The sequence below is a fragment of the Carcharhinus amblyrhynchos genome, chromosome 10 (genome assembly GCF_965287045.1).
Source record: "Carcharhinus amblyrhynchos chromosome 10, sCarAmb.v2.hapA, whole genome shotgun sequence".
Taxonomy (NCBI): Eukaryota; Metazoa; Chordata; class Chondrichthyes; order Carcharhiniformes; family Carcharhinidae; genus Carcharhinus; species Carcharhinus amblyrhynchos.
The window spans coordinates 7,594,345-7,621,475 of NC_137333.1; the positions used below are offsets into that span (position 1 = coordinate 7,594,345).

The window sequence follows — 27,131 nt, forward strand, 5'->3', positions numbered from 1 at the left end:
CCATTGTGTGTTTTTTAGGAGTGATATAACTTTGTACAGTTTTCCTCCAGTCTTCAAGGTATTGATTTCTTTCCAGTTCAACGATCAAAGTGGATCCCCAGCACTTAACTCATGTGATATTTTTCAATCAAGTGTTGGAGCACCTTCTGTGAACATCAATGGGTTATCTAGTTCATGTCTAATCCCATCCCTATCAGTGTCCACACCAACATGCTACCTGGGCACTTGCAAACAATGAAGCCCGCATGATGTTCCTTGCCCGGGTTCTGGGGTTAACTGTGGTGTAGTGGCTGAGATCAATTAATGTGGTACCACCCCAATGTCAACCTAATCCTACTACCAGGAAATGCAAGTGTCGCCAAATAGCAGTATTGTGATTCAAAATTCACAGGGGCAAAAATCACTAGGTGCAAGGAGGAGTGGGAAGCATCAATAATTATGTAACAAAGTTACAACATCAACATTTGATAATATTATCGGAGTTAAAACTAGATCAATCCAGCTGAAAATTGGCATTTCTTTTTAGCAATGCAAACAATCAAAGGAAAGCGTATAAGCAATAATCTTCCGAGGTCTGTGATCTCACTGGGTGAAGTTAAAGGTCCACTCAAAATACAACTGCAGCACTTTTTAAAAAATGTTTATAACCCATTCCTGAAGTTATAAAGCCAATGCTCAGAATGGATCTGGCTCCAAAAACCAAATTCAAAATCCAATTGAATCTCATTCATGGTCCTCACAAGGGAGATAATCAAGATCCGAGCTGACAAGATGAGGCGCTGCACCCCATCTTGGGCCTGATCTGACACTTGATCTTATCCAAAAGGCCGAGAAGTGATGCAAAGCAGTTTCACAACAACTTCCCTGCTTGTTTAATCTAAGAAAATGTCCCAAGGTGTTTCACAAATGACTTCAAGGAAAATGGCGATTGGGGCTGAAAGGTGATGATTAGGAGCAGTGATTGAAGACTTGGTCAAAATGGTTTTGCATTAACGTTAGCTCTGTATGATTGCGCATAACTTATATTTAAACTATAAATCACTGCAGCATGAATACTCCAGCATCTAAACATCAGTATTTTCAGAAATCCCAAAGCTTCATTCCTGTAAGACCTACCTGGTGTCACTGAGAAATGTATTCCACAATTCATTTAAAGTTTTAATTGTTACATTATTAATAAGGTGCAACTTTTCATAGAATCATAGAGTTCCTTCAGCCCATCGAGTCAGCACAGACACATTAGAAACATCTGAACTCCCACCTAATCCCATCTGCCAACACTTGGCCCATAGCCCTGAATGTTATGATGTGCCAAGTGCTCGTCCAGGTACTTTTTAAAGGATGTGAGGCGACCTACCTCGAGCACCCTCCCAGGCAGTGCATTCCAGACCGACACCACCTTCTGGGTAAAAAGATTTTCCTCACATCACCTCCCCCCACCCCCCCGCAAACCTCCTGCCCCTCACCTTGAACCTATGTCTCTTGGTGACTGATCCTTTAGTTAAGGGGAACAGCTGCTCTTTATCCACTCTCTCCATGTCCCTCATAATCTTCTATCAGATCTTTGCTTCTTACCTAATTATCAATTCTTAACAGAGCACTGCCTTCAAGTCTTAGAGTATTTGTTGCACCTGGCATTGAGTGGACAGAAGTGATAACTTCTTTGAGTTTAAAAGTACACAGTTGTGCAATATATAAAGGACAAATGAGACAGGGTTGTATCAGTTACTCCAGTGACAGCATGTTCCAAATTTAATAAGAAAAATGCCAAAATGAATGCCCTCAATATGGACTTCAATCAAGACATTACAAAGATGATAAATGATACTATTTCCAAAACAAAGGCCTGCAAGGAAAGACTGTGCCATCTAAGGTCAGACTCGCTTTCCCTTAATTACCAGGCCTGCCTTCAGGGAATCATTCTTACAAAGTGAGCAGGAAAATTCTATTACATTTAATTGGTTTCCAAAGTCTTGAATTATTTACGCTTGGATATTGGAATAGGATTTCTTTTCTTCTTCTTTTTATGACTCCTGTTTGAAAGGGTCGGCAAAACCTCGAGGATCTATGCGGTTCACTTCTGTCACTTAATATCATATACCCGCATCGCTCTGCGGGTTAATGTCCTGACCGCCATTTTGTGGAAGAGCAGGTACGGTCAAGTGTGTCTTCATCAGGGAATCTAGGCAGTGACAGCAATTTTACAAGCAGTGTTGAAAGCCTGCTATATTCATGTCTGACAATTTGTCACTCCTATACACTTTTATATTTGGTGAAAAACTACATAAAAATATGGGCATAAATTACATAGATTTGACTGAGTAAAATGAAGTTGCTAATTTTACAAATGAAACTGGAGCAGAAAGCACAGCAGTATAATCTGTAGCTTTCTCTGGTGATTTTGAAACATGGAAATTGTGGAACTGCCATTAATCATACATCAAATAAATTTAATAGACCAGATTTTGGAACCTCAGAGGAATTCTCTACAGTTGACGTGCTTACGAACCACCAGTAACTTATCACATGGTTATCAATTTAGTAAGACAATTGGTTAATGGCTACTTTATTGCCAAAGCAAATGCGCACTGAGATGTTTGACAGCCTGTAAATAATGGTCCACAACATCTATCATTTTCCCTTGCTGGTGACTAGTCAGGTTCAGGTTTGAGGCAAAGTCAAATGCACATTTTTACCAATCACCCAAAGATTTCCTGAGATCAACTAAAATGATTACAGGTAGTCCTCGGACGTACGATTTTTCCTCTAATTGAAGAGACTAAGAGGATCACACTGGCATAAGTTTTAAAATAGTTTTTTTTTACTGAAAAGGACTTTAGAAAAATTAACATGACAGAAGCAGGAAGTGAACTTGGATACTGGCTTCTCAGCCTGGCCCTGAACTGAACATGAATGCACTGAACACTCCAAAATCTAAAATATATTTCAACTCTTATCACATTATTGGAAATGCTTTTCGCATGCTGTCTCCGTCTAGAAAAAAACAATTCCTGTTGCAGCTGAGAAGCTATTGTTTTCCTTCATTGTGTATCCTTTGGGAATGCAGTCAATTTTTAAATAACCCAGCATGCCTCCTGATTTGACATGTAGTCAAGCTAGCTACAATTAGTCAGCTTAGCAGAGTTAATTAACCCCTACAGTCTAGTATTTAAATGTAATTGCACATAGGCAGAAATGCAACCACGTAATCACAGGCAAACATGTATAAAAAATTAGGCAGTTTGTTTACAACCATGAGACCTCAAAACTCCTTGAATAAACAAACAGATGTCAGAACTGCTATCATAACAACTGTCCAGATTGAATATATCAAAACAATAGGAAAATATGAAACATTTATACATGTTATCACACTAGGTTACCTTTCCATAATATGCTAATACTCTTTTTACCCATGAGATGAACTTTTTATTCTAACTTATCTGAAGACATTTCCACATTAACAATGTGAATCTTTTACTTGAGATGTTTTTCAGTTTGCAGAAGTAGCAATCCGGCAAACACATTGTCTAGAGGGCACTTACATCTTCTTATCACTCGCCTGCCATAAGTCATCTTCATGAGCACAGATACAATCATTCTGCACCATTTTGTGATGAACTGTATAGGAGTAAAAAACCGTTTCCTAACTAAATCAGGATATTTATCACAGGAATCACTACAGAACAGTAAAGCAACAACTTCAATTACGGTCCACCTGGGAATATATTTTCCTCGTGATGTTCATGTAGCAGAAAAATTGCAGTCTCGAAATTGGTGCTAAAACCTATTTGTTTTCACACATTCTCTCGACATGACATCATTATTACCTAAAATTATTACCTAAAATGACTCCTTCTATTCATAAAACAATGACCCGTGAAGAATGAAAGTGCAGAAAAATAAATCTTCTTAAAGAAATATTAACCGGTTCTTTATATCGGGGAATATATTTGCTGAACGCATCTGTTCTTTTTGATTTGGATCTAGTTTTTAAACTTCCAACCCGTGGTTCGCATTTCCATACAGTCAGCGTAAAATTCAACAGCTACTAAAGACAGTGGCCTCCACAAAACTGAAACCCTTACCTGGGGTGGACTCTCAATGGTTCTACAATGCTCCTTGTTTGATAGGGACATCACGTTTCAGAACCTGCTTCCACTCCTACCCTCGGGGAAAATAACTGAGGATGGAAACGGAGGTGGGAATTCCTGATGCCTCCTTTTGGTGGCCAGGTTTTCCAGTCCCGCCTCCCTTTTGGCCCCAGTCAAGACCATGAAAATCTGGTCCCACATCTTTAGCCATCTAATCCCTACTTTCTGGAATTCTATGCAATTACAGAATGAAGAAATTTAGTAATTTAAGATAGGGAAGTGTTTTGCCAGCGGTAGGTAGGGAGTGACACTGGCTGCGATTCTCCCACCCGCATTTGCCACTTTTCTGCTGGGTCTGGCCGAGAGAATGCATCTGAGGCCTTGAATGTGGATTTGCACATGCACCGGGAATGCATCTCCGAGCAGTCACCGGCCAGACCACGCTGGAAACCGGCAGGTAAGTCATTTAAATCTTTTTTTAAATCTATTTTAAATTTGAAGATTAATTAATTATTGAATCTCCTTTCCCGCCAAGGGAGCTTCATTCCAGTGAGGTTCAGACTAGCTCTCCACATTTGGGCAAACAGTGGGAGATCCTGCCAGAATGAAGAGGGGGCAATTGGGGCCCCTCAGAGGGTCGGGCAGTGGGTGGGTGATGCCCCCTGGGCATGGGCATCCTGGCAGTGCCAGTCTGTCCCCCCTGGCACTGCCCAAGGGGCAAAGTGCCCATGCCCAAGGTGCACCATGGCACTGCCCAGCGGGCAGTGCCGAGGGTGCATGGCTTATTGCAGGTGGGGCATAGGGACAGTCGGTGGGAGTGGGGGTGGTCCCGTTGCCACTCTGCATTGGGATCGGTCTGGGATGGAGAGAGGGCAGCGATTGGGATGGGCTGGGAGGGCATTGTCTGCCGGGTGGGGGCTGCCTCCACGGGGTCTGACCCTGGAGGGGTGAGCAGGGGTGGTGGGTCTGCCGGGGTGAGGGGGTGGAAGGGATCGCCATTGCTGGGTGGGGTGAGGCCTGGGCATCAGAGCACTTTGGGACTGGGGGTGGGGGGCGGTCAGGGCTGGCCCAGGAATTGTTATGGGGGCTGTGACCAGGCCGAGGGGGGAGGTGGGGGTGGCTGGAGAGGGAGCACTGCGGTGGTCCCGGGCTGGCCAGCAATCGTGCTGGCCAGCAAACGGGAGTTTGACAGTTTGGGGCCACTGCCCACGCGCAGAGTCCCAGAACTGTCAGACTCTGGCGCGAACAGGCCCAACCCCCTTGGTTTTTAATGAGATTCAGGACTGGGACCTCTTCAGTGCACAGAGTGCCGAGATTCGGATGAGAAGCTGACCTGTCAGAACTGTGGCGTGCTAGGACAGTTTAGCCGCCAATTCAGCACTTTTGGGAGAATTGCCCCCACTGTCTCCTGTAGGGAAATCCAGAGGTAAAAGGACATAACCTCAAAATTAGAACAAAGCCAATTCAATGGAAATATAGAACCATATTAAGAGGATGATTTTTAGTACTTTATTTCACCATTATTTCATTAATAGTTAACTAACATTCAGAGTAACATACTTTGTATTGTCTTTCAATGCTAACAAATAACAAAGAACAGTACCACACAGGAACAGGCCCTTTCGCCTACCAAACCTGCACCGATCATGTTGTCCTACCTAAAACAACTGCCTATATCCCTCTATACACTGCCAGTTCATATGTCTATCCAGATAAGTCTTAAATGTCTATGATTCTATTATGATACTACAGCAATAATTTCTATTTGATTGGAAGATCTGTCCTATTGAGTATGACAACCTTGTTAACTAAGTTTATGTTATGAACCATTAATTCTCCCTTACCACAGTCCCTTTCTTCAATTTTTGCTAATTCCTCTAATGTGTGGTTCTCTTTAGGCTCACTAATCTTTGACTGCAGTTAGACATCAAAGCCCACCAACCCAAACACAACTATAGCTCTTAAAGGCAAGCACACTTTGTACATTCCTAAACTTCCAAGGATTTCATAGATAGAGTCCCTACAGCGCAGAAGGAGGCCATTCGGCCCATTGAGTCCCACTGACTACACTCCCACCCAGGCTCCATCCCCATAACCCCACGCATTTACCCTAGCTAGTCCCCCTGACTCTAAAGGTCAATTTAGCATGGTCAATCCACCTCACTGGCATATCTTTGGACTGTGGGAGGAAATCCATGCTGACACATTTCCAGCAAGGCCATTGAATGCAGCACTTGTGAAAGGTAGATAGTTACTTAGCAAAATAACTGAGAACGACTTCAAGGCTGTGCAGTCCAATAACGACTATGCATGTTTCCAAATTTGTTTCACCCATCTGTGGTTCCTAACTAAATCAAGATATTTACAGCATTCATCACTACGGTACAATGAAGCAACAATTTCAATTACTGTCCACTTGGGAGTATATTTTCCTCATAATGCCCATGTAACAGAAAAATTTCAGTTTAGATATTGGTACTAAAACCTATTTATTTTCATACATTCCCTCTACACTACATCAATATTACCTAATATGATTCCTTCTATTCATAAAACATTGAATGAAAGCGGAGAAAAATAAACCTTATGAAAGAAGTGTTAACCACTTCTTTTCTGTTGAGAATGAGCTTGCTGAATGTGCTTGAGTCTATGAAAGGATCAGCCATGATCTTATTGAATGGCGGAGGAGGCTCGAGGGGCCAGATGGCCTACTCCTGTTCCTAGTTCTAATGTTCTTATGAACACAACTGTTCTCTTCGATTTGGATCTAAGTTTTGAAAAGGATGGTATTTTCTGTTAACAGACAAAAAGATCGAAGCTTATATTCTCCCCTGCGTGCAAAACAATGAAAAATTGGCCCAATTGAAAGGGGAATCTCATATTGGGAGTCATTAGTTAGACTTCGTTACCCTCACCCTACAGCGCATAAGTACTTTCCCCTGTAAACTGCCGAAAGTGTGAGCTGTGAATGCCGTAGCAATTAGGGCAACAGAAGCTTACTGAGCAAAGGGACCAACAGTCAATGTGTTCCAGCAACTGAACTTAAGGAGTGAGAAAGACACAGAGGGATATGGAGAAGAAATTGCAAATTGGAATTTTGCCTGCCATGGGAATTGGAGTGGACGAGGGGCAGAGCACAGGAAGGTCCATTGACCTCGGGCGGAATTTTACAATTTTGGAACGAGCGAGGCGGTAAAATTCCACCCTTAAGATCAAATCAGGTTCGGAAAGAAAAATAAAGCAGTGTGGATTGTATTGAGAGAGAGAAAAACATCTGAAAAGTAAGAGAAAAATAACAATTAAAAAGCATTGTACTGTGACAGCATCGTGAAGAATGCAGGTGGAGGTGTATCAAAGGCAGCAGAAATGTCAAGAATTTCGAGAAGGCATATAATTTATTAACTGCCCCAGTCACAAAGTGCAGAATTTTCCTGTCGCGCCTGCCACAGGAATTGCAATGGGTTGGGGGAACGGACGATGGAAAGGTCCGTTGACCTCAGGCGGGATTTTCAGTCTGGGGGCAAGTTATAGCTCAAAAATCTGGCCTGTAATTTGTAACTTTGGTTGGGTCCGTTATTAGACTTGAGTAGAAAAACTGATTCAAAGACGGAATTTGAAATTTGGAAAACAACATGCAAGCTCAAGTTCTGGAGAAGGGTTAGGTGTATCCCATGGAATCACAGAATACTGACAGTGCAGAGAAAGGCCAGCCAATCCATTAAGTCTGCATTGACTCTCTGAAAGAGCACTCCACCCAGGCCCTTCCCTTTGTCCTATCCTCATAACCCTGTGCATTTACCATGGCTAATCCACCTAACCTATAGGTCTTTGGACACTAAAAGACAATTTAGCACAGTCAATCCACTTAATTTGCATGTCTTTGGACTGTAGGAGGAAACTGGAGCACCTGGAGGAAACCCACATAGACACAGGGGAGAAGATGCAAACTCCACACAGATAGTCACCCAAGGCCAGAATTGAATATGGATCTCTGGCGCTGTGAGACAGCAGTTCTAATCACCATGCCATCCTCATTCACACACGGAATCAAAACATTAACTCTGTTCCCATCACTACAGATGCTGCCAGACTTGTTGAGTTTGTCCAGCATTTCTTGTTTTTTTTAACAACACAGTCAAGGAAACTAAAATTGGAGATAGGCTTATAACTTTACAAACATCTGAAAATGGGCAATAACTATGGTTTTCTAAAGGAAGAAGAACGCCATTGGAAGATTAGCCTAAGACCTAAATTAGTTGAATTCTTAACTTACATGATGAGCCCACAGGTGTTCCAAGCCACAAATCCTCAACTTTCTTCTCACCAGGCCAGTGGTTTAGGAAGGGAGTGATACTTGGGAGTGGAACTTCCAATGCTAGGGGTGGATAAGGACATGCCAAATTTATGTCGTGTGATAATAGGTGCTCAAGAACCTTATCACACTATGGTTGGTAGTGTCCTTTAGGGAAGGAAATCTGCCGTCCTTACCTGGTCTGGCCTGCTTGTGACTCCAGAGCCACAGTAATGTGGTTGACTCTCAACTGCCCTCAACAGACAACCAGGGATGGGCAATAAATGCTGGCCAGCCAGCAACACCCATGTGCCACGAATGAATTTTAAAAAACCTTCTCAAATTGTATTGCAATATTACATTTGGTCAGTCTGAAAGTGTATTGAGTTCTCAACAGCTAGTTCCTTTGAATTACCACTCCATTTAGACAGCGGCCCAAGGCTCCTCCAGTATGATTGTAATATCTGTTCTTGTTTTGGACCAAGTCTTCATTTCTATTATGATTTGGTGTTTCTGTACAAGCCAAACTGACATGAACTCTGGGAAGATAAGGAACTATTTCATGACATGTAGTAACCTGTTTTATTTTTCCAGCAGATGTCAATTCTGCCTGAGGTGATAAGAAATAAAGCCTTGCTGTGCTGTGAATGCAGAAATGCTGTAGGATCAGCCCTGAGGGTCACAAAAATGGGTCACATTCATCATCGAAGAAGCGTGAATATCAAAAGGAGGAAAAAACATTCCCTATCTCAAGCTACTCATATAGTTAAAGGATAGAGTGGCACACACACACACACACCCCTTGGTGAAAAAGCACCCAATATTTGCTTGTTATAGGATCAATTGATGAATTTGAAGTCCCAAGTCAACTGGTGATGAAGGCTGACATAGCAAATTTCTTGAGCACTGTAGGATCCATGCTGTGGAGTGCACAGAGTTAAGTGGAAACGTAATGGGTGGCAGTGTGGCAGAATGGTTCACACTGCTGCCTCACAGCTCCAGGGACTCAGATTCAATTCTGGCATCGGGTCACTGTCTGTGTGGAGTTTTCACTTCTCCCCGTATCTGTGTGGGTTTCCTCCGGGTGCTCGAGTTTCCTCCCACAGTCCAAAGATGTGTGGGTTAGGTGGATTGGCCATGCTAAATTGCCCCTCACTGTCAGGGGGATTAGCAGGGTAAATGTGTGAGGTTACGGGGATAGGGGCTGGGTGGACTGTGGTCGGTGTGGCCTCCTTCTGCGCTGTAGAACTCTATGAACCCCTGACTGGGTCTTACACATTCTACCCTCTGAAAATTGACACCATCAAAACATTTGTTGCTGGTATCTTAACTCACACCAAGCCTGGTTCTGCTATTACAGGGGAACTAACTAGGGTAAATACATGGGGTTACAGGGATAGGACCCGGGTGTGATCATGGTCAGTGCAGACTCTATGGGCCAAATGACCTCCTTCTGTACTGTTGGGATTCTATTCAATGATAATGGCCTGATGCAGCTGATATCTTGATCAAGATCCTGTTGATAGGATGAATATACCCAATTTCAGATTGCTTTGTATTATTTAGTGCCGATGCAGAAGCAGAGCCAGAAGATGAAATGGTTTATATGGCTTTATCATCTCTCATAGTTTATAGCGAAGGCACTGTGGTTAGCACTGCTGCCTCACAGTGCCAGGGACCCAGGTTTGATCCCCATCTTGGGTCACTTCTGTGTGGAGTCTACCCCTTCTCCATGTGTCTACATGGGTTCACTCCGAGTGCTTTGGTTTCCTCCCACAGCCCGAAAGATGGGTTGGTCGGGGGCATTGGCCATGCTAAATTCTCCCTCAGTGTGCCTGAACAGGTGCTGGAATGTGGCACCTAGGGGGTTTTCACAATAACTTCATTGTTGTGTTAATGTAAACTTACTTTGACACTCGTGAATAAACTTAAGTTAAACAAAGGTATCATTCAAGTAAACCATTGAACCTTAGTTACCAATAAAACCTTCCAGTTCGAAAACATCAGCATTTTTTTCCCACTAAACTATTTTTCAGTTTTACAGTTTCAGTTTGTTTAATAGGCCAAATTAAAAGCTACACCATAAATTTAATAATTAGTATGAAGAAAAATAAACTTGGCTGGAATAATATCAGCTCCTAACAAGGGCAGCGGGCACAGAAACTACCTCACTCTCCTTCAGAGCAGAAAAACAGATAGTTGCTCATTGCCAACTATCCTGGCAAACCACAAGATCTGGGACAGCTCTTGTGGGCAATAAATCTGCTAATTGCCTTGATCAATAAAAAATAGCTTCCTGTAGCTTCATAGCTTCCTCTATAAAGCAATAAGTAGGGTTGGGTCAACTTTCATTGCTGCTGCTTGATGTTAATGAAGCTATAATGGCCTAAACTTGGACACCAACCATTCAACCTGTTCCAGTGGAAAGGGGCTTGTTGCTGGTGTTGGAAGTGTTATTGTATTAATTCGTATTGGCTTACTGAGTTCAGCTGTTTAACGTATTCACTGGAAGTGATGTCAAAAGTCCCTAGCATGGGAAACCAGCAGATAAGAAGCAGCCATGTATGGGCATTTTGTTCCTACTCTAATCCTACCATTAACATGTGATGCATCCCCTTATAGTGTCGGTACAGTGGTCACCTACATCATCTAGTGAAAAAAGACTCATTGTCTTTGCTCCTTGAACCTTGAGCAAGACTGAAAGTAACTATGCCCAGATTGAATGGGTAACATTAGGGACCATCTTTGCAGCAAAGGAATTCCATCAGTTCCTGTATGGGAGAGAGTTTACATTGCAAACAATCCATCACTTACTCAGTACAATTTTTGCACCATTCAAGGGAATTCCACCACTTGCAGCAAGTAGAATGCAAGGATAGGCACTGCTTTCGTCTGCAAGCACTTATACCATTAAATATCGATAGTCATGTCTACATGGTAATGTGGATGGATTTTCAAGATTGTCACTATTGGATCGTGTGTCAGACTGCTCAAGCAGGAATACCTTCTCCTTTGAATGAAGACAATACCCTAGTCACTTCTGGCTGAGCGAGAAAGCACATTCGAAGAAATCTCAGAGGTGATGGTTATGTTACTACGAGGGAATATCTCAGAATCTGAAACCCTACTACTCCAGGAGATTGGAATGGTCACTGCAGTTGGGATGTCTTCTTTGGGGGTTCGGTGTGATCATTCCGCCACCATTCAGAAAGCGGGTGTTTGAGATGTTACATGTGTGCTATTGTGGAGTCACACGCATGATGGAAATAATGAGGGGTTCGTTCTGGTAGCATCGACTGGATACAAAATTTGAAGAGAGAGTTAGAACATGTTCTTCCTGTGGGAAGGTAAGAAACCTGCCACCCTTAGCTATGAGGAGAGATTAGATAAACTCGGTTTGTTATCACTGGAACAACGGAGAATGAGGGGTGACATGATAAAGGTTTACAAGATTATGAATGGAATGGACAGACTGGATAGTCAAATGCATTTTCCCAGGGTAGAAAAGTCAATTACTAGGGGACATAGGTTTAGGGTGCGTGAGGGAAAGTTTAGAGGAGATGTGCGAGGCAAGTTTTTTTACACAGCGGGTGATGAATGTCTGGAATGTGCTGCCTGGGGAGGTGATGGGAGCAGGTGCGATAGTGGCATTTAAGGGACAATTAGATGAATACACGAATAGGATGAGAATAGAAGGATATGGATTCCGTAAGATGATATGTTTTTAGTTTAGGCAGGCACCATGATCGGCACAGGTTTGGAGGGCCGAAGGGCCTGTTCCTGTGCTGTACTTTTCTTTGAGCTTGATCTTAGCAATGCTACATCTATGGGAATAGCCTGAAGCGGCTTGACAATGGGTGCACATGGGTTTTGAAGGACATGTGCTCTTAGTAACAGTCAATGTTCAAAATGAGTGGCCAGAAGTCACTGTGATGAACTCTACTGAATCAAAGAAGGCCATCGAGAAGCTAGGAAAGTATTTAGTCATTTTGAATTCCATGAACAACTGGTAAGCAACAGCAGACTTCAATTTGTCCCACAAGAATTTAAAAGTTTCTTACAAGAGAACTGTATTCAACATATCAGGTCCACACCATCTCATCCTGCTGCTAATGGGTTAACAGCATGTTTCATCCAAACAATGAAACATATCTTGAGAGCAACTAGCTACAAGGTTCACTGACCAAATGTCTTCACAAATTACTACCAGTGAATAGGAATAGCATCCATTCCACGACCAAGTCCTTTTCTACATTGCTAATGATGAAGAGGCAAATATGATCGGCATTCAATCCATTGAAACATCCAAAACTAAAGAGATCATGCAGCAGCAACAAGGGCAAATGAAATGTGGGAAAGCAAAGTGTAGAGTTTTCCACCAAGGACAAGAGGTTTGAGTTAGGAATTACTCCACAGGAGAGAAATAGGTTTCTATCACAACGCATCCACAGACTGGACTGTCCAAACCCGAGACGACGTTATCTTGAGGAGACACGCAGACCGGATTCTGAACCTGTTGGGAATCCAGATTCAACCATACAAAGTCCTGACTTGAACCTTCCTACAACCCCAACACCAAACTGTTGAGGAAAGCAACACCTGATCAACCTCTAGTTCCTATGTCAACCAATCCTGAGTAAACCAATCATCAATGACATTCATAAAAAGACCAACACATCCAGGGTCACCATTAGTGCAAAGAAGGTGATGCCAAAGGCTTACTGTCAATCAGAGATGAGAGAGAGATGACCTCCACACCATAGACACCTATATTAATATATTAATTATTGATGATATATTAATTATGCATTAATTACAGATGACCTACTGATTATTGTTCAAGTTGAACTTGTTGGAGATGTTCAAATTAAGGGGGGAGGAGGGAAGGAAATTACATGTGTTTGTATTCATTCTTATTGGCTTACTGAGCTCTGCTATATTCATGTATGCACCGGGTATGATGTCATAAATCCCTCGTGTAGGAAACAGGCAGAGAGGAAGTAGTTATGTAAGAGCACATACATGTAAATGAAGCTCCATTGTTTTAAACCCTAGCATCATTCTCCAATATACAACACAAAGTACCAAGCTGCTTTGGATTAAATGCTCCTTTCAGGCTCCTCTGACATAGTTAGAACTCTGATGGCCATTTTAGGCTCCAGACTTTCCTATTGGCAATTCAAAAGCGTGCTTGAAATCATAGATTAACCATAGAATCGCTACACTGCAGAAGGAGGCCATTTGGCCCATCTAGCCTACACCAATAAAAATCCCCCCACACCCTATCCCCATAACCCCACATATTTATCCTGTTCATCCCCCTCCGAAACTAGGATCAATTTAGCATGGCCAATGCATCTAGCCCACACACCTTTGGACTGTGGAGGAAACCGAAGCACCAGGAGGAAACCCACGCAGACATGGGGAGAACATGCAGACTCCACACAGACAGGAATCAAACCTGGGTTCCTGGTGCTGAGAGGCACTGTGTCGCCCATCAAAGATCAGTCTCAAATTATATTTCTGGGCCTGGACTAGCAGGAAAGAGAGAAGGAGAAACGAGCCACTGTTTTCTGTTCGAGATTATAAAATTCAATGTCTGGTGGTGTACATGACTGAGAAAACTGAAAGATGGATCATAATGTTATGACCATGGCTGGCATTATTGTTTAACAAGTCAGACCCCTGAGCAAAGTCTGTCTCGCTGATCAGAAACACCTTTGTTTTATTGTGAAAGCGAGAAGGAAGACCTGTTGACCTCAAGAGCATAGGACTCCAGAAATACTTCTGGAATTTTAAAAATTAAAAAAAAAGTTGAAAAGAAAAGAGTTACGCACAAAAGGTAAAAATTATATAATCATTGCAGTCTTACACACCCCAAAAACACATGATCAAATAACATATTTAAACCACCATTTGGCAACAATCCCTGATATATTTTAATCATAAGAATCCACTAAAATGTTACCTAAGTCAAGGAGTTGTTGTACTTTGATTAAGTCTACTTCTTGACTTTTCAGATACCTCCACCTTCCAGGATTAACAGTGGCTGGGTTAGTAACAGTGGAGAGTAGTGATCTTGGAATGAGCGAGGAGCACTGTCTCAAACAGCCACGAGAAGCTTGTGACTGATAGAGCAAAACCATTGACTGAATGACAATTAAGTGCCAGCAACAACAGAATAAGTCCGGCATTCCAGGACTCAGGGCATTCCAGGTGAGCTCTGGTGATACTTGCAATGCCACACTGGCATCTAGACATGGGATAAAGGGCTAGTATTTCCTGATTCTACTCTCAGTGCAAAACCATTTCAAAGCAGCTGAAGGTCATCTCATTCCGAAACAAGAAGCACACTAAAACACTGATAATATCAGAGAATATCCAAGTGGGGGGAGATGGCTTGGTCCTTCAAGCCTGTTCCACTAATGGAAAAACCAAATGCCAAAATGGATGGTCTATTAATTATTTTGACATTGCCTACTAAGTTTCTTTTTAAGCGTTCACGATCGAATTTCAACACTCTTAGAAATTCCAGCACCTGTGAGTCAGTCAATCCCCAGTGACTTTATAGCAACAGAGTGCTGAATAACAATTAGTACCTTCAACATGGTATACATCCCAAGGGTTTTGCAAAAGCAAAACAGATATCAAGCAGTGGTTGAAAACAAATATACACCTAATGAATCATTTTAAACTGTTTGTAAGTGGCTTGGACTACATTGGAAGTATCTGTGCTGAAACTTCATTGTTCAAATCTAAACAACATTTTGTAACAGAACAGCGTCCCTTACATTGTTATTAAGACAGGATAATCACGATGGACTTGCATTTATATAGCATTTTTCACAGACACCACAGAGTGGTTCGCTGCTAATGTAGTGCATTTTGAGCGCAGTCACCATTGGAACTAGGAAACACAGCATCTAATTGGCACTCAGTAACCTCCATAAACAGCAATGCGATTGTGACTGGATGGCTTGTTTTTTGTGATGTTGATTGGAGGATAAATGTTGGTCAAAACACTGGGGAGAAAGGCCTTGCTTTTCCTCAAATGGAACCTTTTATATACACGCCTAGGACAGCAATGTGGACTCAGTTTAACATCTCAATCAAGAGACAGCACCGCTGATAATGCAATACTGCCCCATAACTACACTGGAGTAGCAGCCTTGAGCTTGTATACTCAGGACCTGAATCCAGAACATTGAGACAGAGAGGCAAGTGTGCATGTGTATTAGTATACAGTGAAAAGCATTGTTTCTTTTGCACTTAGAGATAAAGCATACCGTGCATGGAGAAGGGAAGGAGAGAGTGAAGAATGTAATGTTTCAGCCATAGCTATGGTATCGAGAAAGATCAACTTAATACAAGGTAGGTCCATTCAAAAGTCTGATGGCAGCAGGGAAGAAGCTGTTCTTGAGTCGGTTGGCATGTGACCTCAGACTTTTATGTCTTTTCCCTAACGGAAGAAGGTGGAACAGAGAATGTCTGGAGTGTGTGGGGTTCTTGATTATGCTGGCTGCTTTTCCGAGGCATTGGGAATGATAGAGATATGTCCATTTTCTATTCCTAAAATATGCTTCTTTAAGAGGAGTTATTTTCTGAGGATTAATGGAGATATGGAACAGTAGGTTGGGTTCCAGGTAGAACATCATCTTAAAAATAGAAAACAAAGCGTAGCCCTAACTGGAAACATTTTGAACTAAAATGGATTGTGACAGGGTACCTAAGAGTGAACACGGAGTGGCAGTGGGTGGGGGGGGGTGGTGGCGGTGGATTGCGGCGGGGGGATGTGGGTGGAGGGACGATGTTACCAGCTTATCACGCCAATCACCGGTAAGATCGCAAGAGAGAAAAAGGAATCGGGTTCCCGCCTGATGTCTCGCCCCTCATGATCTTGGCCCAGGATAGCCGGCACGATCAGCCTCGCACCCCTCCGCCCCCTCACCCACTCCAATTCCCATGGCGGGCGGGATGGTAAAATTCTGGCCGCAACCCTACAAGCATCTGAAATGAAAGTGCAAACCATACACAGAAGATAGTGTGCCATTATAGATTAGCAAGTGTCTCCTTTGATGTAGTGAAGGAATAGATTTGACAAGACTGCATTAAGTACTCACCGATAATAATTTCTATGCTGGAGACATGAACAGTTGCAAATCGAGTACTATTTACCCGTCTCTACTTCTGCTGGCAAATATCTTCCTCCGTCTTGAACTATCCGATGCCTAACACTTTCGGTGATTTAATCAGACAACTAACGGCATTAAAATAAAACTCGAAGAATGCTCAATTACACGACACCCATGATTGGATCGTGGGTTCTTGACTGCTCAGGCATTCATATTGCAAAGCCATAGATTTATTTTTATTCAATCCCGTTGTCAAATAAAACCGAGAATTCATGACTGATATTTGGGAGTTGCTGCTAAAGTCTACATTTTATATGTCCCCTGTCTGCGTAAATCAAGATTGATGAGATCGGAAATTATTCCACGACTGCCACAGGAATTATAATGCTCCTCGGGGATTCTTATATTTACCTCAGAACAGTCCTTAACTGTCAACTTTGCTCAAATTGGGAAAGGTTATTTAAAGGTGGTGGCTGGATCACTCTGGCATTGTCAGTAGTGAAATGGCTAGTCCCTCAGTCCCACAGTCAACACTTTAATGAAGAAAATTGAAGGGTGAATATATAAAGCAAGTTACGAGTAAAATGTAAGCAATCAATAGGCTGTGGGTTGGAAAATGACAGGTTCTGTATGAAAATCTTCTATCTACTATAAAAGATCAATATTTTTAGAGATTGTATGTGCAATCGAATCAAACAATTGTTTTCATAGAATCCCTACAGTATAGAAGGAGGCCATTCGGCCCATTGGGTCTGTACCAACCACAATCCCACCCAGTCGCTATTCCTGTAAGCCCACACAGTTACTGCTAATTCCCCTGATATTAGAGGCAATTTAGCATGGCCAATCAACCTAACTTGCACATCTTTGGAGTACAGAAGGAAACCAGAGTGCCCGGAGGAAACCCACACAGACATGGGGAGAATGTGCAAACTCCACACACCCAAGCCAGGAATCAAATCCAGGTCTCTGGCACTGTGAGGCAGCAGTGCTAACCACTGTGCCACCATGCTACCCTACCCCCAATATTGATTTTGTTTGGTGGGAATGGGGTGGTGGGCAACACGTTGGCACAGTGGTTAGCAATGCTGCCTCACAGCACTAGGGACTTAGGTTCAATTCCGGCCTCGGGCGTCCCTCTGTGTAGAGTTTGTACATTCTCCCCATGTCTGCATGGGTTTCCTCCAGATGCTCCAAGTTTCCTCCCTCAGTACAAAAATGTGCGGGCTAGATTGATTGGCCATGCTAACTTGACTTTTGGTGTCGGGGGATTGGCAGGGTGGAGGTGTATGGGTTGTGGAGATGGGGCATGGATGGGATTGTTGTCAGTGTGGAACCGATGGGCCAAATGGCCTCCTTCTGCACTGTAGGGATTCTAAGAATCTACGAATCTATGAAAGTAGGAGATAAATCTCACTGAAAACTGTCCAGTTTTGTTTCTTTGAAATAAATACTTTGTGGCTCAAACCAATTAGCAGTTAACAGCCGTGTTTAGAATGTCCCATATTAGGAATACACAAATTGCTTACCGAGACCGTGTCTGTGGGTTGACATAGGAGGCAAAACGGTCCAGGTCTTTGTTTTCGGGTTGTAACATTCCACAGTGTTCAAGGTTTTCAGACCATCCCGGCCTCCAACCACATAAAGTTTATCATCAATGACAGCCAGGCCAAATTGCAGCCGTCTGCCGTTCATCACTCCGGCTTGGGTCCAAGTGTTTGTTCTCAGGTCATATTTTTCTATTGTAGTTGCACCTGATAAGACAATGAGTTGTCAAGATTGTGACATCAGTGAGTGCAATCTGAGGAATCCTGAGTGCGTGCATCACTCACAGCTTCCGTGATATAGCTAACAACAGACCGAGTGGATGGGTAACACTGTTGAAAAGCTTTCGTCAAAAGCTTTATAGGTGCAGATGGAATCTTGCTCTGTACCCTAATAACTGGTTGTACCTTTCACTTAATCATTACTTCAATTGATGATATTTAAAACTAAGGCTCGCAATTTCTTTCCTTATAACTGCACGGTTGACAGAGTAACATGTAAAATAAAAACCACAGATTGAATGTAGCTATCTAATGTTGTTGAAAATTGCAATTTTGATACTCCAATAGTTCAGCTTTCTCGGACTTGTACACCTCTGCTGTTGGTTGCTCCTCCACTGATGACTGTGCCTCAGTTTCCTGAGTTGTACGCTCAGAAATTTGGTGGCACAATGGTTAGCGCTGCTGTCTCACAGCACCAGGGACCCGGGTTCAATCTCCAGCTTGGGTCACTGCATGTTTGGAGTTTGCACGTTCTCCCTCTATCTGCATGGGTTTCCTCCGGGGACTCCGGTTTTCTCCCACACTCCGAAAACTTGCAGGTTAGGTTGATTGGCCATGCTAAATTGCTTCTTAGTGTTAGGGGGATGTCAGAGGGATTAGCGGGGTAATAATGTGGGGTTATAGGGATAGGGCCTGGGTGGGACTGTTGTTGGTGTAGGCTTGATGGGCCAAATGGCCTCCTTCTGCACTGCAGGGACTCTATGATTTTAATTCCATGCTGAAATATCTCTGCATCTCCTCCCCTTTTTCTCCTCCTTTAAGACTCTCCATAATGCCTAACTTTCTGACCAAACTTTTGGTCACCTGATCCTCGAGTCTCTTCGTATCGAATTTTCTTTGATAACCCGTCAATGAAGCAGTTTGGGACATTTAACTCAATTAATGGTAAATTGTTCTGCCTGTTGATAACATGCGTACCTTTGGAATTGCATATTGTTGAAAAATGTATAAATGGGTTGTACTGCTATTGTTGTTGGATTGAAAAGACTCTCAAGATCTCGTTCCAGTCTTCATTAATTGAACTATTGTTGTGAATACGCTAAATTAACATTTATACACAGTTACTCAAATAGACAAATTGGGCAGCCCAGTACTTTCAAGGGACTTCTAAGTGATACACACTGTAGATATTTTTACTGCTGAAATAACAAAATAATAATTGGCTCCTGCTGATCAAGAGAGTGCGATTCTGGAGTATCTTATGATGCCCATGTACTGGTGGCTTCTTTTCCTTCATTTCAATGAGATCAGCAATATGGTGATCACATACCAAAAAGAAAAATAAGTCAAACACAAAGTAGTACAAATTGTGTAAATGTTTATCTCTGGAAAAGTTTGAATCAGTCCATTTATATGTCACTGAGTTAGCAAGAACTATGGTCCTCATATTTGCTAGGGACATAATGGGATTAATACCAGCAATGTGATTAAAAATGTTCAGGTCCTTCAGATCCAAGCCGTGGATCTTAAAACTGTGGTATGTAAATACACTGATACTGACCTGGGGATTTCATTGTAATTAATTTTATTCTGAAGACTTTTCAATAACCTTTGAGTGTTCTTGCACCTGCTGAGCTCAAAATATTGCTCCATTATCTTCTGGACCAATTGAATACTGACACTAGGAGAAAGATGTTATCAACTGCCATGTAATATAAGGTTCCATTTTTACATCCACGCTGTCTCTGTTACTTTGTTACGGTTCACAGTGTCATTCTTATACCACTGCTGTTCTTCTACTGTTTTCTCCCACACAGTAAATCACCACCAGTTCTGTCTGAATGCTCAGATATTATCCCAGAATATCCTTTCAAGGACTTATCACTGAGGGTGCACAACTTCAGCCCTGTTTTCTAGATGGGAAAATTCCTTGCGATGCTCGAATGAGGACCATCACAGTTTTTGTAAAATACATAGCACCAAAAGTTCCAAAGGGCTTCCTGCTTAATGTGTGTATTTTTACATCACGTTTTGAATTAAGAGGACAATAATGTATCTAACTATCTTTCCTACAAAGACTGTTATAATGATTTTCCATCACAGCTGCAATGTAAAATGATGAATGGAATGCCATGCAAGTAAATAGCCTGGAGTGTGACCCTGTAGAATAGCAAGTTCTGACTATTCATTATATGCAAATAGCTGAATATTTAACTACATTCAAAATATCATTTTAATTGAACGCATTTGGTAAGAACAGGTTACAGTGTTTCCTTAAATCAGACATACAATATATCTTCACTGAAATGTAACTTAGAACGTTATGAAGCAGATGGTAAAACAAACATTCATCCAAAACGACTACAATCGATGATTATTCACAATGCATTTTACTCGCCTTGTAATTGGAAATAATAAAATGCAAGTTTATCTTTACAATGTGGCTGTCCCTGGAAACACTAGCATTTATTACCCATTCCTCACTACTGAGACTTGGCACTGTGGCCCTGGTGGTGTAGGTAATCTGTCTCTACTGTTCTTTTTAGTCATTTGTGGCACATGGGCATTATTAGCTGGCATTTATTGCTCATTCCTAGTTGCCCTTGTCTAGAGAGCACCTGAGAGTGAACCACAGTGCTGTGGCTCTGGAGTCACATGTAGGCCAGACCAGGTAAGGATGGCAGATTTCCTTCCCCAAAGGACATTAGTGAATCGGGTTTTCCGATAACCGACAATGGTATCATGGTAATCAACAGATTCCAAATTCCAGATATTTTTTTCTGGATGATTTTGTCGAAGAATTGAATGCAAACCTCCAAATCTGCAGTCAACACTAAACTGGGTGGCAGTGTGTGCTGTGAGGAGGATGCCAAGAGACTGCGGGGTGATGCATGGGGAGCAGATGTTTTCCTCACCAGAGGGAACCTCTCCCGGCGAGATCACAAAGGCAAGTGAGCACAGACGGTACAGCGCCGGGTTCGCTAATCACATGGCAATCCTCATTAAAATATATCTGAATAAATTATCCAGTCTTTCACCCATTTCCAGCGAGAGACTGACCTTGCTGGAAACCCGGCTCTCGTGAAATCGTGACAACCAAGATATTGGGCGTGATATTGAATTAGAGTCATAGAGGTTCACAGCATGGAAACAGGCCCTTTGGCCCAACTTGTCCATGCTGCCCTTTTTTTAAAATCCTGAAACTAGTCCCAATAGCCCGCATTTGGCCCATATCCCTCTATATCCATTGTACCCATATAACTGTGTAAATGCTTTTTAAAAGTCAAAATTGTACCCGCCTCTACTATTATCTCTGGCAGCTTGTTCCAGACACTCATCACCCTCTGTGTGAAAAAACGCTCCTCCAGACACTTTTGTATCTCTCCCCTCTCACCTTCAACCTATGCCCTCTAGTTTTAGGTTCCCCTACCTTTGGGAAAAGATATTGACTATCGAGCTGATCTGTGCCCCTCATTATTTTATAAAACTCTTAAGACCACCCCTCTACTGTCCAGATACAAAATTCCCAGTCGATCCAGCCTTTCCTTATAACTCAAACTATCAAGTTCCGAAAGCATCCTAGTAAACATTTTCTGCACTCTTTCTAGTTTAATAATATCCTTTCTAAAATAGGGTGACCAGAACTGTACATAGTGTTCCAAATGTAGCCTTACCAATGTCTTGTACAACTTCAACAAGACATCCCAACTCCTGTATTCAATGTCCTGACCAATGAAACCAAGCATGCAGAATGCCTTCTTCACCACTCTGTCCACCTGTGACTCCACTTTCAAGGAGCTATGAACGTGAATCCCTAGATCTCTTTGTTCTGTAACTCTTCCCAATGCCCTACCACTGACTGAGTAAGTTCTGCCCTGGTTCAGTTCTTGGCTTTTGCGCAATTTTACCAGTTTGCTCTGTCGATGAATGGGCAGGGTGAGTCAGTAAAATCCTGCCCCTATTCTCACTGCAGCTAGGCCCTTATCCCAGTGTGGGAGTTACAAATGTTTAGAGATGTTGCAGGGCAGATGAGATGTGTAGGACTGGAAAATTTGCAAATTATTTAAGTTGCTGGCCCTTTAAAAAAAATGAACAAAAATCTGCTTGCTTGTAGAGGGTTGCAGAAAAATCTGTTCTTGCTCTTTCTACAGCTGTTTTTTTGTCATTTTCCCTCGGTGCTATTATTATAGCATTGTTAATGGTTGCCTGTTTTCCAAGATCTGTTGTTATCATAGTGTTGATGGGGGAGCGGTGAGGCTGGGGGGGGGAGCGGGGGGGAGTGGGGGTTGAGTTCACAATTTGACTGACAGCTCAAAGACATTATTAAATGATCAGCTGACCTTGATGTGGGGTTATGAATGCACACCTGTTTGTTTTGTTACAAAGACACCAGTGTCAATGCTTCCTCAAACGAAAGTAGGACAGGAGAAAGAAATGACCTTAACAGCTTTTTCTAAAGGTGGAGGAAATACTGCCATAAATTTATAGTAAGCCAGTGCACTAAGCAGGGAGGTACTTGAAAGTTCCTCCTCTCCACTTGATCTGAAAGTATAGGTCTCCACACATTAAGCAGATTGGCATTAATATCAACTGTAAGTACAACTTTATATTATCAACAAGGTGACTCTTAACGCCTGCTGTAATTTGACATAGTACAGTGATTGATTTCCTTTGATATTACTCCACTGTTAACCTCATGTAAAGAATCCTACAGTGCAGAAGGAGGCCAATTGAGTCTGTACCGATCACAATCCCACCCAGGGCCTATCCCCAGAACCCCACTTATTTACCCTACTAAACCCCCTGACACTCAGGGTCAATTTAGCATGGCCAATCTACCTAACCCACACATTTTTGTAGTGTGGGAGGGAAACAGAGTACCTGAAGGAAAACCCGGCAGACACGGGGAGAATGTGCAAACTCCACACAGACAGTGACCCAAGCTGGGAATCGAACCTGGGTCCCTGGCACTCTGAGGCAGCAATGCTAGCCACTGTGCCACTGTGCCGCCCAATGGTGTTTTGTCTTTCTAGACTCTCTTGCTCTGATATGGCGGAAGACTTTTTTGAATTAGCGTTGCCAGTGCTTGTGCCAGTTGTGTACATGTGGCCCTGTTAATTGATCAGAAAATACAACACCCCCTGTTTCTTACTTCAATAATCCTTTCCATTTTACCCTCTTGATCCTCCTTTGAAAGATCAGAGGCTGATGTTGGGGTGTCATTTCACAAGTACAAAGAACAACAAAGAACAACCCAGCACAGGAAACAGGCCCTTCAGCCCAACGAGCCCACGCCGCCATCTTAACAATGTGCTTTTCCTCCTCCACCTTTGACCCATGTCTATGCTTATGGTACCCCCATTGGAAACCAGATTAAGGGGAGAATAATTTAGGGACAATTTGATACACCAGTCAGCCTAAGAGCACATCTTTGGGGTGTGGGAGGAAACCAAAGCACCCGGAGGAAACCCACGCAACCACAGGGAGAATGCGCAAACTCCCACAGATACTGGCCCAAATCCATGTATCTGCAAGCAAACAGTGACAGTCACTGAGCTGTCGTGGTGCCCATCTGCTGGTCCAGTTTTAAGCGTACACAAACGACGTGAAGTACTAGGCTACTCTCGAAACATCCAAGAGCAGCCCACGCACGACCCACCGCGTGTATGCCCCTCGTTAGACAACAAGGTGGACCTATGCACCTGTGGAGTAAAAGAGAAAAACATCAACACACGTAACCATTGATTTCCAGGAAAGTCCCGGGGCTCTGATCCTTATTTAAAACAGTCTCCTATAACCCTCCATCCCTATTTCGCTCATGTATCTATCTAAGTAAACCTTAAACAAGTCCAGCATGCCTGCCTCCACCACCTTACTTGGCAGTGCATTCCATACCCCCACGACCCTCTGTGTGAAAAACCTCCCTCTAGCATCCAAATTATACCTGTCCCCCCTCACCTTAAGCCTGTGGCCCCTCGTGATATTTGTCTCCAATCTAGGAAAAAGCCTGCCACTGTTTACTGTATCTATACCCTTCATTATCTTATACATCTCTATTAGATCCTCCCTCAATCTCCGTCTTTCTAAGGAAAACAGCCCTAATTTACCCAATCTTTCCTCATACCCCAGTCTTTCCATACCAGGCAGCATCCTGGTAAACCTCCTCCACACTCTCTCCAGGGTCTCCACGTAATAAGGTGACCAGAACTGGACGCAGTACACCAAATGCGGTTTAAAGTATTGACAATCTTTCAGCACTTCTGCCCATATTTCACATCACAATCTGGCAGACTGACTCTAATATTTGGCCAGAGATGACAAACAGTCCAGCTGAGTTTAATTTTCCAATCACATAAATTTTCCTGCCCATCCGCTATGGGAATTGTAGCGGAGGGAGGGGGGGAGGCAGACCATGCAAAGATCCGTTGACCTCAAGCAGGATTTTCCAGTTTTGGGGCAATTGCAGCTGGAAAATCCTGCCCAATATCTGTATAAACATACTTTCCGACAATGGCCATCCCAGGTTGGCTCTTCCTCCCCACCTTTCCCAGGGTGCCTGAGGCCAATTATCGCAACCATCTTCATCCCAATGAAGATAACCTAATTTAGAAGCATAGATATCCTACAGTGCTGAAGGAGGCCATTCAGCCCATTGAGTTTGCACTGACTGTCTGACAGAGTATCTTACCCATGCCCTTTCCCATGCCCTCTCCCTGTAACCACATGCATTTACCATGGGTAATCTACCTAACCTGCACAATTTGGGACACTAAGGGGCAATTTATCATAGCCAATCCATCTAAACTGCACATGTTTGGGCATCCAGAGAAAACCCACACAGACATGGGAAGAACATGCAGACTCCATACTGACAGTTACCCAAGACTGGAACTGTACCCGGGTTCTCAGCACTATGAGGCGGCAGCGCTAACTACTATGACACCTTAGCAGACACAGCGAACCGTACTTGGTATCCTTTCATTTCTTAAGGCTCATTCATGTATCAAACTGTCATACTGATCTCACCACTGGGGGTGCTTAGCATGACTTGCCCCATAGTGCATTTAATTACTGGCTCAATGATTTGTGTCCCTTGTTGTAAACCTATATCAGAAATGAGTAACTGGAGTTCACAGCGGGTGACTGATTTGCTGGAAGTTAAACACTGCTGCTTTCGGTTTATCCTTGGAGGCCTGACCACCAACATCTGTATTAAATGTGGTTGGGGTGATTAAATGCCAGTCCCTTTTCTGAGTTAAATGATCGTCTGGAGATCTTGCACAACTTGCTTGCTCAATGCATTCATTTTTAATGGATTACTCCCAGGACGAGCATTGTGGTCCTGATATTTACGGGAAGGCCGCAAGGGCTTGTAGCTACGGCGTATGATTTAAAGTCATTCCCAGCCTGCAGTCGGACCTGAGAGGCTGGTTTATTGATTGTCAGGAATGACTGCAGCGCCAAGCCACGTCCTGGGGAGTGTGGGGGGTCGGGGGGTGGTGAGAGATCGAGTGGTCGAGACGAGACAGTAAGGAACAGGAGATGTTGAAAAGATCAAAGGATTGGGCCAAGATACATGGGTGTGGGGAGCGGGCATGGGTTTTGCAGGGTCATCACGAGAAGCGATCGGTTGGAGTGATAAACAGGTTCATTTGGAGGCCTACAGGAAGCATTTCTGCCCCTCCTAACCCATAAGCAGTGCTGGAAATGAATGATAATCGAGATTAATGGCTAGACTCTAATTTAGAGCCATAGAGATTTACAGCATGGAAACAGGAACAATTTCTGCATATCACCCTTTTTTTTAAACCATTAAGCGAGTCCCAAATGCCCATGTTTGGCCCATATCCCTCTAAACCCATCCTACCCATGTAACTGTCTAAATGCTTTTTAAAGGACAAAATTATATCAACCTCTACTATTACCTCTGGCAGCTTGTTCCAGACACTCACCACCCACTGTGTGAAAAAGATTTCCCTCAGGACCCTTTTGTATCTCTCCTCTCTCAACTTAAACCACGTCTTCTGGTTTTAGACTCCCCTATCTTTGGGAAAAGATATTGACTATCTAGCTGATCTGTGTCCCTCATTATTTTATAGATCTCTGTAAGATCACCCCTCAGCCTTCTATGCTCCAGAGAAAAAGGTCCCAGTCTATCTAGCCCCTCCTTATAATTCAATCCATCAAGTCCTGGTAGCATCCTAGTAAATGTTTTCTGCACTCTTTCTAGTTTAATAACATTCTTTCTATAATAGGGTGACCAGAATTGCACACAGTATTTCAAGTGTGGCCTTACCAATGTCTTGTACAAAATCAACAAGACATCCCAACTCCTGTATTCAACAACTTCTTTAAAACCGCAAGCCAGTCAAAAAGACCAATTTTTAAAAAAATAACTGTCAGTCAATTGAAAAGGGTTGCAAAGTAGGTCTTACGAGGTGGCAGTAAGTTGACTTAGTGGCTGCCACTTGGATCTGAGTCACTTGTGCTCAATAAAAGTTTTGCAAGTGCACAGAGTGGGAGCACAGAAGGGAGACAATGAACTCCAAGTGTATCAAGGACTGAGATTTCCAGACCCGTCATGATAGGATCCCCCACCCCATGGGAGATTTGGTGACCCAGCCATAAGTCCATCTTATGTTTTATAATGCCATCTTGGGAAATGTTATTGTTACCTTATAGGTGCCATATGAATACAGTTTAAACCTGTGAAAGATGCTTTATAAATACAAGTAGCTGTTCACTTTTGGAATTTTAATTTCCCTCCCCTCTCACTGGGGCTGAAAATTCCCTCCTACAATCCAGGCTGTCGCTCAGTCGGAAGACGTCAGAATTGACATTGTTCGCA

General features: G+C 42.9%; 1 protein-coding gene across 3 annotated transcripts in view; it reads right to left on the minus strand.

Moving 5' to 3' along the window:
- The window catches only part of LOC145349525 (kelch-like protein 1), a 272,619-nt gene that overhangs the window by 24,233 nt on the left and 221,255 nt on the right, over positions 1-27,131 (minus strand). For 2 of the 3 annotated variants that reach the window (XM_080198092.1, XM_080198091.1), the window contains one exon: positions 18,047-18,271. The exons of the other annotated variant lie outside the window; for it this stretch is intronic. In XM_080198092.1, coding sequence (XP_080054218.1) covers positions 18,047-18,271 — 225 coding nt within the window. The remainder of the gene's footprint in view (positions 1-18,046; positions 18,272-27,131) is intronic. 3 annotated transcript variants of the gene reach the window in all.